Source organism: Octopus sinensis, linkage group LG6, assembly GCF_006345805.1.
Source record: "Octopus sinensis linkage group LG6, ASM634580v1, whole genome shotgun sequence".
NCBI lineage: Eukaryota > Metazoa > Mollusca > Cephalopoda > Octopoda > Octopodidae > Octopus > Octopus sinensis.
In genome coordinates this window covers 25,290,789-25,303,153 of record NC_043002.1, presented here as the reverse complement: position 1 = coordinate 25,303,153, position 12,365 = coordinate 25,290,789, and the positions used below count along the sequence as shown (strand labels likewise).

The following is a 12,365-nucleotide window of genomic DNA, read 5'->3' as shown; positions in this document are numbered from 1 at the left end:
TGGTCAGTGAGATGAGAAAACTATAACGAATAGCAAAAAGCTGAGGACAAAACCAAGATGTATACCTGCTTGTATAATAATTTCTTCACTGAGCTTGTTTCCAAGCCCAACCTTGCTTATATCTTCTTACATGGCTTGCACAACTCACATAAACAATTCATATACACTTAGTTTATGGAATGCCTATAAACTAAGTGTATATAGGAATGCCTACAAATTAAGTATATATATATAGAACAAGCAACCATAACAAAGGTATTCTTGAGATTAACACATAACAAAAGTCAACTAGTTGATTCCTTGCTAAGAAATTGTAGGTGTCTCACTGAATCTAATAGAAACAAAATTAAAACAACTAAAAATGGAAATCTGAGGAAAAGCCAATAAATTAATTAATGAAGGCTTGCTTGTCTCATTAGCCAAAAGAAAGGGTTAGAAATGTTTAAGTGTTTACACATACCTTTTGTTCTCAGTTGTACAGAAAAATCATTTGTTGTACTGATTCGCACACAAGTTGAATTAAAAGGACGCAAAGAAATTTCTTTGTTTTGAAACAATTTGTTACGTATTATGTTGAAACTAAATGAAGAGGCACTTGCTTCAGTTTCCAAAGCATTATCACCATAACTCACTGAATACTCATCGTTGATATTCAATTTCAACTAAACATAAAAAAAAGAAAGAAGGGAAAGAAACTCATCAGTTATATAACTTTTGAATATTTGAAACATTTATGTGATTTAAATAGAAAAAAGATAATTGGTAACAGTTTCCATCAGATGAACACCATAATATTAAGGTGGGGAAGAAAATAGTAAAATTCCCAGAAGATCTGAGGTAAGTAGAATGAAGTATCTTGCCAAAAGAAAGCAAAACTGCTGCATTGAAATATAATTTACAATATGAGATGGAAAACTAACACCTGATCTTTGGACTGGTAAAAATTTTCTCTCTCTCTCTCTCTCTCTCATATATTATCATCACTGTCATCATTTAATGACTATTTTCCAAGCTGGTATGGTCTGGGCGGCTTGACAGGAGCTGGTTACAGCTTCCTAATACCAACCACTTTACAGAATGTACTGGGCGCTTTTAACATAACACCAGCACTGGTGCTTTTTACACACATACACATGTATAATATATATGTATGTGTATATATATATATGTGTGTGTGTGTGTGAAGAAGCAAAAGATGCAGTTAGAAGAGGAGTTGTAGTTTGGATTCTTAGGGTAGAGTGGGTGAAAAGTGTGTTGTTACATGTGGGTGGGACATAACTCTTCTACCACTCAGTTTTGTGGACAGGTCTTCTCTAGAGCCTCATATTGCCAAACATCTTGGTCCACTGTCATTTCCTCCATGAGTCCCAACATCCTAAAATCAGTCCTCACCACTTCATCCCATGTCTTTCTGGGTCTCCCTCTTCCACAAGTACCATCCACTTTCAGTGACAGGCACTTCTGTATACAGCTGTCTTTACTCATATGCACCACATGTCCAAACCAATGCAGTCTCCTCTCCTGCATACCACATTTAATCTCTCTTACACCTACCTTTTCTCTCAACACAGTTGTGCTTTGCTGGTCATGCACACTGACATTGCAAATCCAACAGAGCATACTACCTTCATTCCTCTCCAACCTATGCATGTCCTTCACAGTCAGTGCCCATGTCTCACTACCATGTAACATAGCCATTCTCACTCAAGCATCATACAATCTCCCTTTCACTTTGAGAGAGAGAGTCCTTTTGCTGCTAACAGAGGCAGTAGTTCTCTGAACTTCCTCCACCTATTCTTATTCTAGAAACAATACTGACTAATTTGGTCACCTAAATAGCAGAAACTATCTACTACCTCAAGAGAGCCTCCTGGACATTTGAGACAGTTTAAGTCTCTCATGCTCTTAGTACTTACTGTTCCTGTGCACCTGTCACACTCGAAAGCAACCTTATCTGATATCCTTCTCACAATTCAATTGCATCACTTATGTATCCATAGCTTACATTTGGTGCAGCAAATGGAATTACATCTCACTCCTTTCCTACATATTGAACAGGGCCATTTGCCAACTGGAATGAGTCTTATCTCCTTTCTCTCTAACAACAACTTAGTTAACTTTAAGGCCCTTTGATTCCAGGTTTTGCTTCTAAACCCGGAACTTCTCCAATTCTGCTTCAGAGTCTTTTCAAGTCTATTCTGCTTCAATTCTATTCAAGTCCAACTCTCACTTTACTGTACATGGCCTGAACGGCTCTAATAAGCCACTCCTAGCTTCCTTAGAGACCACCAAATAAGAGAGTGAGGGACCCTGACAAAAGCTTTCTCCAGGTCAATGAAGGCTAAGTACAATGGCTTACTTGTACCTTTCCTTTCTTTGGGATATATAAACAAGATCCAATGATATGTACCATTGGATATATCCTAAGATATACCAGTCATTCAACTGGTAAACCAAACTGCTTTTCAAAAATTGATCTGTACTCAATCAAAGGGAATCAATATTTATTATCATTGTTTAGGTGAGTATTGTGGTACAGTTGGTTGAACAACAGAATGCTAGTCTGTAATTATTTTTTAAAGTTTTACATCAGTTTTTCATGCTAGCATGGATTGGACAGGTTGTCACAGTATTATTATTTCTTATTGAGAGCTGCTACTCCCATAAACTGGTGCTCATACTGGAAAGAATGGACAGTTACTGGTAAGAAAAGACCTAAACAGCGATGACTCATCCAACCAATACCAGCATGGAAAGCAAATGTAAACTAATGATGATGATGAGACCTAGGCACAGGTAAACTCTGATTTATGCAGTCATATTAATGAAGGCATTCCAGCCATGACACCTGGCCTTGTTTGCAATCAGAGTGTATCTAAAACTTCATTCAAAGTGCCCTATTGTATAAGATGGCAGAGTGAGATTTGAGCCAGTAAAATAACTACTGAATTGTCAGAAAAGAGGTGATAGTAAAGAAGATCAACTTACCATTGGTGACATCCAGAGTTTATAAATATTTCGCTTTTCTCCAGGATAACAAAATATCCAAGTCTTCTCTGCGTCTGCATATTCATTTTGGATGGAAATAAAAGGCTTTGTGGAGTCTATTATAGTACCTAGAATACAATGAGTAAGATTTGATAATTTTAATATACGATTGTATATGCAATCTATATACCATCATCATTTTCACATCTACTTTTCTTTGCTTGCATGGGTCAGACAAAACTCAGATGAGGTAGAGTTTTCTATGGTCTGATACTCTCCCTGTAATCAAGCCTCACCTTCTAGGTATACCATTTTTATGAATGGAGATGCTTCGTTTACAATCAGAAAGCACATGTCTAGACAAAGGGAATATACAGTTATACATGCACACACATACACATATGATAATGGGTTTCTTCCAGTTTCTGCCCACTAAATTTCACTCACAAAGTATTGGTCAGCCTACAGTAGAGGACCCCAACTAACAGCATCCACACAAATAATCAGCTAACTCTGCACTTTTGAAGACAAATAATTCCCTTACTTGAAAACTTGGAAGAGCATCAAGCAGTAAACAATACCTCAATAATATTCTTTTGTTTAACTATGCTAATATGGAAATATGGACAGAAAGTGAACAAACAAAACAATCCCTGAATACTACACCCCACTCAGTTGAGGGATTGTCATACAGGTACTTGGTGACCTCGCCAGTGCTGGTGTTGCAAAAAAAAAGTGCACCCAGTACACTCTATGAGGTGGCTGGCAAGAGGAAGAGCATCCAGCTGTAGAAACCATGCCATAGAAGACACTGGAGTATGGCACAGCACTCTGACTTGCCAGTTCCTGTTAAACCATGCAACCCACACCAGCATGGAAAAAAGGATGTTAAATGATGATGAATAACAATTCCATGAATGAAAAAACCACATTAACAATTTAAAAATACATAAAAATTGTTTATTTACTTTTATTCCAATCAAAACGTTCAACCCATCTAAGTGTGGAGTGGACATAAAAATGATAACATTATTATTATTATTACTATCAAAGCGGTGAGCTGGTAGAATCGTTAGCACACCAGCTGAAATGCTTAGTGGTATTTCACCCATCACTACATCATCATCGTTTAACGTCCGTTTTCCATGCTAGCATGGGTTGGACGGTTCAACTTGGGTCTGGGAAGCCAGAAGGCTGCACCAGGCTCCAGTCTGATCTGGCAGTGTTTCTACAGCTGGATGCCCTTCCTAACGCCAACCACTCTGTAAGTGTAGTGGGTGCTTTTTACATGCCAGGCGAGGCTGGCAATGGCCACAATTGGTTGGTGCTCTTTACGTGCCACCGGCACAGAAGCCAGTCAAGGCAGCGAGTTCAAATTCTGCCGAGGTCGACTTTGCCTTTCATCCTTTCAGGGTTGATAAATTGAGTACCAGTGAAACACTGAGGTCAATGTAATTGACTAGTCTCCTCCTACAAAATTTCAAGGCCTTGTACCTTCAGCAGAAAGGATTATTATTACTACCATTATTATAATTATTATCAATAAGGCGGTGAGCTGGTAGAATCGTTAACATGTTGGATGAAATACTTAGCAGTATTTTGCCCGTCGCTACATTCTAAGTTCAAATTCTGCCGAGGTTGACTTTGCCTTTCATCCTTTCAGGGTTGATAAATTAAGTACCAGTGAAACACTGGGGTTGATGTAATCAACTAGTCCCCTCCCACAAAATTTCAGGCCTTGTGCCTTTAGTAGAAAGGATTATTATCATCATTATTCAGTAATTGAATAGTTTCTGCTATTTTAGACATGAGTCTGCTTGACCTGCTAGAAATCATAGTCAAATCTCCCTATAAACACACCTCTACTCTTAAAAACAACAACAACAATCTAAACAATACAATAAAATCACACCCCTAGCCTAACACAAATAATTCTTAAATACACCCCAAAACATCCTGTGTTGAAAGAGCTGGTTGCATCAGGGCATCAAAAATAAAAATCTTTCTTGGACTGCCAAACAAAATATCCACAACAGTTTTGATAAAATGAAAGTGACACACTATAATATAAAGTCACCGGCAGGTTAAGGTCCATCAATGGCCCGATCCTAATGTGCAAAGCCAACACCATAGCTCAAGCTGCTGGACATGATTTTAAGGCAGTCGAAGGTTGGTTTCACCATTGGCAAAAAAGACATGGAATCTCTTTTATGATTCTAAAAAGTAAGCGTTGTAGTTTACTAGTTCACATTTTTCTCTTCAGAGAACACAAACTAAACATTTCATACTTTGCAGCTGAAGCTGATGTCAATGGCACCCATCAATTTCATGAGACAACCATGCAGCTTCTGTGGAAATCATATCAGCCACAGGACATCTACAATGTCAATGAAACTGGGATCTACTTTCGTGCATCACCAGGAAATACGTATGTCAACAAGAGTTGCAAGAAAACTGTGAGGGACTTTAAGATGGCAAAGGACCATGTGACCTTGATAGTGACCTGCAACATGAATGGAGGCAAAGAAGACTTGTTCTTAATCAGAAAGATGCTTCAAAAATATCAAAACGCTTCTGATTCAGTACGACTTTTCAACCAATGTTTGGATGACAGAAAAAATCTATGGAAGATGGACTCAGATCTTAGGATTGTCATTCGCAGAAATCTGGAAGACAAGTGGTGGTCCTACTTGACAATTGCTCTTCTCATATAGTCATCAATGATCTCAAGGACATCACTTCAAAATTTCTTCCTCCTAACACAACATCAGTGCTGCAGTCCTGTGAAATGGGGATAATCAAGACCTTGTAAGCCTACTTCAGACATGAAATGCATAAGAAGATCATTGAGGTTATGGAAGACACTGCACGTGACATTTTTGCCCAAGAATTTTGCAAAGTGGATCACCATTTTGGATGCCATGTACATGTTAAGCGTAGCTTGGAAGAAAGTCTCTAGCCAGACAATCAAACACTGTTGGATCAAAGCTGGTTTTGTTTTGGCCAAAGAATCAAAAGAAGCCATAAATGGTAACGAAGATTTGATCCTGCCTTCACTGCCTACTGGACTGACCAAAGAGCAATTCGAGAACTGGTTGTCTGTAGATGAGGGTGCTGTTGTTGTCCCAGAGATCAACACTGAAGAAGAAAAACTAGACAAGATCATTCATGACATTTGGTAAACAGAGAAGGAAACCAAAGGAGATGAAGATGGCGATTCTGACGTTGGTGTTGAACAGGGATAATTTTCTGAAATAGTGTTCTGAATATGTTATAGTTTTTACTTCATTTAGAGGTCTTTTGCTGCTTGGAAATTTCCAGATTTTACATACACACATGAAACAGGTGAGAACAAATATGCAAGGCTTATTTTCTTCAAGTTTAAAATGAGACATTGCTGGTATGATTTCGTTCTATCTAAACTCCACAACCCACGGAAATACCTGAAATGAAATGTTTTGATTTTGTCGAGTTATATCGAAAGAATGCCCCAAAAAAATGACGCCGACATCCTACACATTTACCAGAATTTGGGGGTATGCCTTTATCTTATTTGGAATAGAACAGCTGTATGTATGTACACATCGACAAGAAAGACAATAAACACACAGTAACATAGAATAATACACTCGTAAAACAAAAAATTAGAATGCGGAATGAGTTGTTTTCATGTTTCGGATGGGTCCCAGATAAAAAAAAAAATCTCTCTCTCTTTAAAACAATCCGTCCGAAACTTCAGCACTAGTCGGCAAATAATGTTAATTTTTACAAATATAAAATATATGCGTAAATTATTCCTATCAATTTTCAAAAACTGGTTATTCTGGTAAATATAAAGACCTTCACTCGGGAACAAAAAAAAATAAATAAATAAATAAACCAGCCTGGAAGGGGGGGGGTGACCAGGCCGGATTTTTTTTTTTGTTCCCGGGTGAAGGTCTTTATATTGACCGTTATTCCTTATCAATTTCCAAAAGTTGTTGTCTATGTACATAGACGTTGGCATCCAATATAAAAATAGAAGTGACCACATAGAAATAAAATGCTGCATTTTTCATTCAATTTACAAATACATAGTTATATCTGTTAAGTTTAATTAACTGACTTAGTTTCATTTTATTCTCTACTTTATAAATAAAACATCACACAATTTTTGTAGACATTACAGAATACCTCATATATAGTGAAAATGTCATTACTTAATGAAGGAAATTCTGATTTCTAAGATTAATTAAACTAATTTAATTATCATTTAATTAACAATAAAACGGTACACCTTAGAATTTCGATAGATATTCAAGAATTCTATATGCGTTGTGTAATTAAGTAGGGAGCCTGTGACTGCTGAGATTAATTAACCTGACTTAATTATCATTTTATAGTATGTTTTATAAACAATAAAGTGAAGTTATCACATCTGTACGTAAAATAAACGAACTCCAGTGCACAACGGAGAAACATGTTGGAATGGTTTTATGGTTTATAAATTATAAACAGTGATCAATTTTAATTAGTTTTAATAATCACAGGCTCCCTCAATTGTTTATAGAATTTTATATACACTACATTGTCTGGAAATTCCCGAATGACTACAAAAATTCTAAGAGTTGTTTCAAAGAAGAATAAAATATACTACAGAACCGCAATTAATTCAATTTAATTAATCTTAAAAGTCACTCAAGTAATATTATTGATTTATTATTTGTAAATTGGGTGAAGGATGTAGTATGTTGCTTCTGTGTGGTCCTCTTCGTTTTGTACCGGAGGTCATTGTTTACGTTAGATTCAAAAAGTTTAACGACAAAAGTTGTAAAAAGGAAAATGCGTTATAAAAAATCTTACAATCTGTAACGTCGGCACAAAGATTCTGCGAAGGAAGACAAGCAACACCGTTACGAGATGGAATAAGATGAAGAATAAGCAAGAGAAGGATCACATCCATAATTGCAGATGTTAAACCTGAGATGTTCAATCAGTATTATTACAAAATATTCGCCGCTTAAGTTTAGGAAACCCGCTCGACGCCATGTTGAGTGACTCTGATATCTGTCGACCGTTTCTTTCTTTCTTTCTTTCTTTTTTTTTTTCTTTCTTTTTAATTACGCCTTGTTTACAAATGAAAACAATACGCGGTGCTCCAGCGTGGCCGCAGTCAAATGACTGAAACAAATAAAAGTATAATAATAGTAGTAAATTTAGTAATTATTCAGTTTGGTTAGATTTTAAAAAATAAATAAAAATTAAGGGGGGGATGTTAGAGGAATCGTGGACTATCATTCAATTAGGAAAAGCTGGAGACATTCTTCAGTGGTTGGCACGGCATCGACTAATTATATGTATACATGTGAAAATTGTAATTCACCATGTGGCTTTACTACACGGGGTGGCGTTACTGTTGGAATACAATAATTTTATTATTATTATTATTATTATTATTATAATAATAATAATAATAATAATAATAATAATAATAATAATATTATGGCACTGCAAGTGTTGTAAAAGGAACAAATCTGTTGGTGAATCCAACCAAACTGAACAATTACCAATAAATTTAATCATTACATAGGAAGAGAAACTACACTAGTAATACAAATAGTTATTGAATCATCATCATCATTTAACGTCCGTATTCCAAGCTGGCATGGGTTTGACGAGAGCTGACCAGATGAAGGGCTGTTCAGACTCCATGTCTTTTTTGGCATGGTTTCTACGGTTAGATGCCCTTCCTAACGCCAATCACTTTACAGAGTGTGCTGGGTGCTTTTACGCAGCACTGATACGACTGCTTTTTACGTGGCACCAGCACCTATGTTTGCTGCGTAATTCCTTCCTAATCACAGACTTATATAGTTCAATATTAACAGTGTAAATGTTACTTGTTTTGTCTGCTGGTACAAGTATCAGGAGCATTCTTGAAGTCTATACATATACATTTATACATATGCATATACATCTATATACATACATACATATCATCATCATCGTTTAACGTCCGCTTTCCATGCTAGCATGGGTTGGACGGTTCAACTGGGGTCTGGGAAGCCAGGAGGCTGCACCAGGCTCAGCCTGATCTGGCAGTGTTTCTACAGCTGGATGCCCTTCCTAACACCAACCACTCCGTAAGTGTAGTGGGTGCTTTTTACGTGCCAGGTGAGGCTGGCAACGGCCACAATCATATGTTGCTTTTTACGTGCCATCGGCACGGGGGCCAGTCAGGGCAGGGCTGGCAACGGCCACGTTTGGATGGTTCTTTTATGTGCCACCGGCACTGGTATTACAACTACAATTTCCATTGATTTTTGAGTGATTTCGATTTCGATTCTGATTTCACTTGCCCCAACAGGTCTTCGCAAGCAGAGTTTTGTATCTCAAGAAGGAAAGGTATGCATAAATGGGCTGGCTACATCCCAGGTAGAGGCCACGGGTTATGGCCTCACTTGTCCTGCCGGGTCTTCTCATGCACAGCATACTTCCAAAGGTCTCAGTCACTAGTCATTGCTTCAGTGAGACCTAATGTTCGAAGGTCGTGCTTCACCACCTCGTCCCAGGTTTTCCTGGGTCTACCTCTTCCACAGGTTCCCTCAACCACTAGGGTGTTCGTACACATGCGTCATACAGTCTGCCTTTTACTCTGAGCAAGAGGCCTTTTGTCACCAGCAGAGGTAAGAGCTCTCTGAACTTTGCCCAGGCTATTCTTACTCTAGCAGTTACACTTTCAGCACACCTAGGTAACAGAAGCTATCAACTACTTCCTTGGTGGACCCCTACCTCTACCCGAAATTCTTCACTGTATTCATTGCCAACCCTCACCTTACTAACAGCGTCCCTGTACATGGCTCGCACAGCTCTCACTAACCATTCATCTATCCCTAGTTTCCTCATTAACCACCAGATAAGGGATCGAGGGACCCTGTCAAAGGCTTCCTCCATGTCAATGAAAGCCAGATACAGAGGTTTATCTTTGGCTAGGTATTTGTCCTGCAACTGTCTTACCAGGAATATAGCATCAGTGGTGCTTTTCCCTGGCATGAACCCAAACTGCATCTCATCTAAACTGACTCTTTCTCTAATTAGTTGGGCTATGACCCTCTCCATGACCTTCATTACCTGATCCAGCAACTTGATAGCTCTGTAATTATTTGTATCTAAGGCGTCACCTTTACCTTTGTAGCAGTTGACTATGGTGCTGCTACACCAGCTCGTGTATCACCTGGTTAACTATACGGGTGACTATGCTATAGCCGACACTGCCAGATATTTTGAGCATCTCTGCAGTGATTCCTGATGGGCCGGGGGCTTTCCCAGCCTTCATACTCTTGATTGCTTTAACCACCAAAGTACTGTCAATTCAGATAGCTGGTCCCTCTGTTGGGTCAACATTCGGCAAACTCTCTTTCTCCCATTCATTCTCTTTATTAAGCAACCTTTCATAGTGACGTCTCCAAACCTCTCTCTTTCCAGCCTCGTTTAGTGCAAGTGAACCATCTTCCATGCGAACACACTTCTCTCCTACCACATCACAATTCTCTCTCACACACTGTCTTGCAACATGAAATACTTCAAGTCTTTGGTCCTCATGGCGCAGAACATTGGCAAATTTTTTCTTATCTGCTTCCCTTCTGGCAGTCTGATACAATTCCCTGCTACCTCCATTCTTCCAGTCCCTCCAAGACTGTTTCTTTTGTCTAATAGCCCAGTCAACCACATTGTTCCACCACCACGTTACCTTGGGTCGAGATGGCACTTTGCACCATCCACAGATCTGGTCAGTGGCTCTCAGCAGGTTGTCCTGTAGAAACCTCCAGTTGTCTTCCAAATATATATATATATATATACACACACACATACATACATATTGTGTGTGAGTGTGTGTATGCATGTATATATGTGAGATAATAGTTTCAGTGTTAAAACTGAAAGTAAATGATATTACAATTGAGATGTTATTGTTTCACTTTTGACACGTAATACTGAAATAGTGTAAGAGATAAGAGATTGCTCTGGACTCGCACTTGGCAAGAAGTTGAAAATTATTTTGGCCCATGACACTGCATGGACCCTAAGTAAGGCATGAGTAAAATTTGAATGAAATTAGTTGGGTAGTTCTCTAGTATTAGTGATCACACACTTTCACAGCTTTATATATATATAGATATATAGCTGTTACACCCCTCCCAGGTGACAAATGGAATAACTTAGTCACTATAAGTAAAGAGAAGTACATGAAATATGAGAGTACGTAGTAGGTGGTCAAAGTAATAATCCAGCATTAAATGGATTATAACAGTGGCAATGAGGATTTAAACAACTCACAAGGAATTAATAAACTCAATGAGGATAAACCAATTCATGTGGGGCTAATAGAAACTCAAAGAGGAGTTAACAACCTCACAAAAGTTTTTGTTATGCAAATTTCACGAAAAAAAATTGTAGAATTATGGAAAAGTTGTTGGCCAGTTTGTTTGAGTTGCAAAAATAGCAACAACAACTGAAAGAAGAACAGCAGCAGCTACAACTGCAATAATAACACCAACAACAACAAAAGCAGCAGACACAACTGTTAAAGCAACAACAATAAATAATATTACAGCAATAAATGTTGCAATTATTGAAGTCGTCATGAATGATACAGTAATTATGTACTCTCAAGAAAACCTTTGAGCATAAACTTTAATGACACAATAGAGATATTGTGTAAAATTTTCAGTGAAAAAAGTTCATTGTTTAATACAAGTTGGTAGTGTCTGAACATAGAGAAAAACAATGATGAGGACACATCACATATACTGGTAGAGTTAACAGAGAATGTGAAAAGTTTAAGCTGAACGAATTAATGCTACATATGTTCAAATGCCTGATTTTTACACAGGGACTTACTTCTGAAAAGGACACAGAAGTTAGAACTAGAATTCTCACAAAGCTGGAGCAAAACCAGGATGTAACCCTACAGCAAGTGTCAGAAGAATGTGAAAGGATAGTCAAATTAAGAAACGACACAGAGGAAATCGAACATAAAGATTGTTTCCAAGTAAAACAAGTGTGAAATAGTTAGAACAGAGATAAAGTGCTTTCTAAAAAACATGACAAAAATTAGGAAATAAACCCATGTTTTGTATGTGGAGGTATACACCTGAGGAAAAATTGTCCATTTAAAAAAGTGGAGTGCTTTCATTGTGGAGACATAAAAATACACTGTAGAATGAAGATGACAAAATTGTCTATAAAAAGAGAATGTGATGATTTTATGATGAGAGGAATGGACTTATAGTTGTAAGAGTATGGTAGTGGATAAAAATGTTATATTAGAGTATAATGAAGACATTGTAAGTGAGATGGGTCAAAAGCTTTGATCCATTCCATTACTGACTGAAGAC

General features: G+C 37.7%; 1 protein-coding gene across 2 annotated transcripts in view; it reads right to left on the bottom strand.

The window, feature by feature from the left end:
* The window catches only part of LOC115212917 (nuclear envelope integral membrane protein 1a), a 42,285-nt gene extending 33,915 nt beyond the window's left edge, over positions 1–8,370 (bottom strand). The window contains exons 1-3 of one of the 2 annotated variants that reach the window (XM_029781742.2): positions 7,831–8,370; positions 2,989–3,116; positions 461–662 (exon numbers count right to left, since the gene is read on the bottom strand). In XM_029781742.2, the coding sequence (XP_029637602.1) occupies positions 461–662; positions 2,989–3,116; positions 7,831–7,930 (430 nt within the window). In that variant the 5' untranslated portion in view covers positions 7,931–8,370. The remainder of the gene's footprint in view (positions 1–460; positions 663–2,988; positions 3,117–7,830) is intronic. The other variant, XM_029781741.2, reaches the window with a different exon arrangement.
* Positions 8,371–12,365: the final 3,995 nt, after the last annotated feature.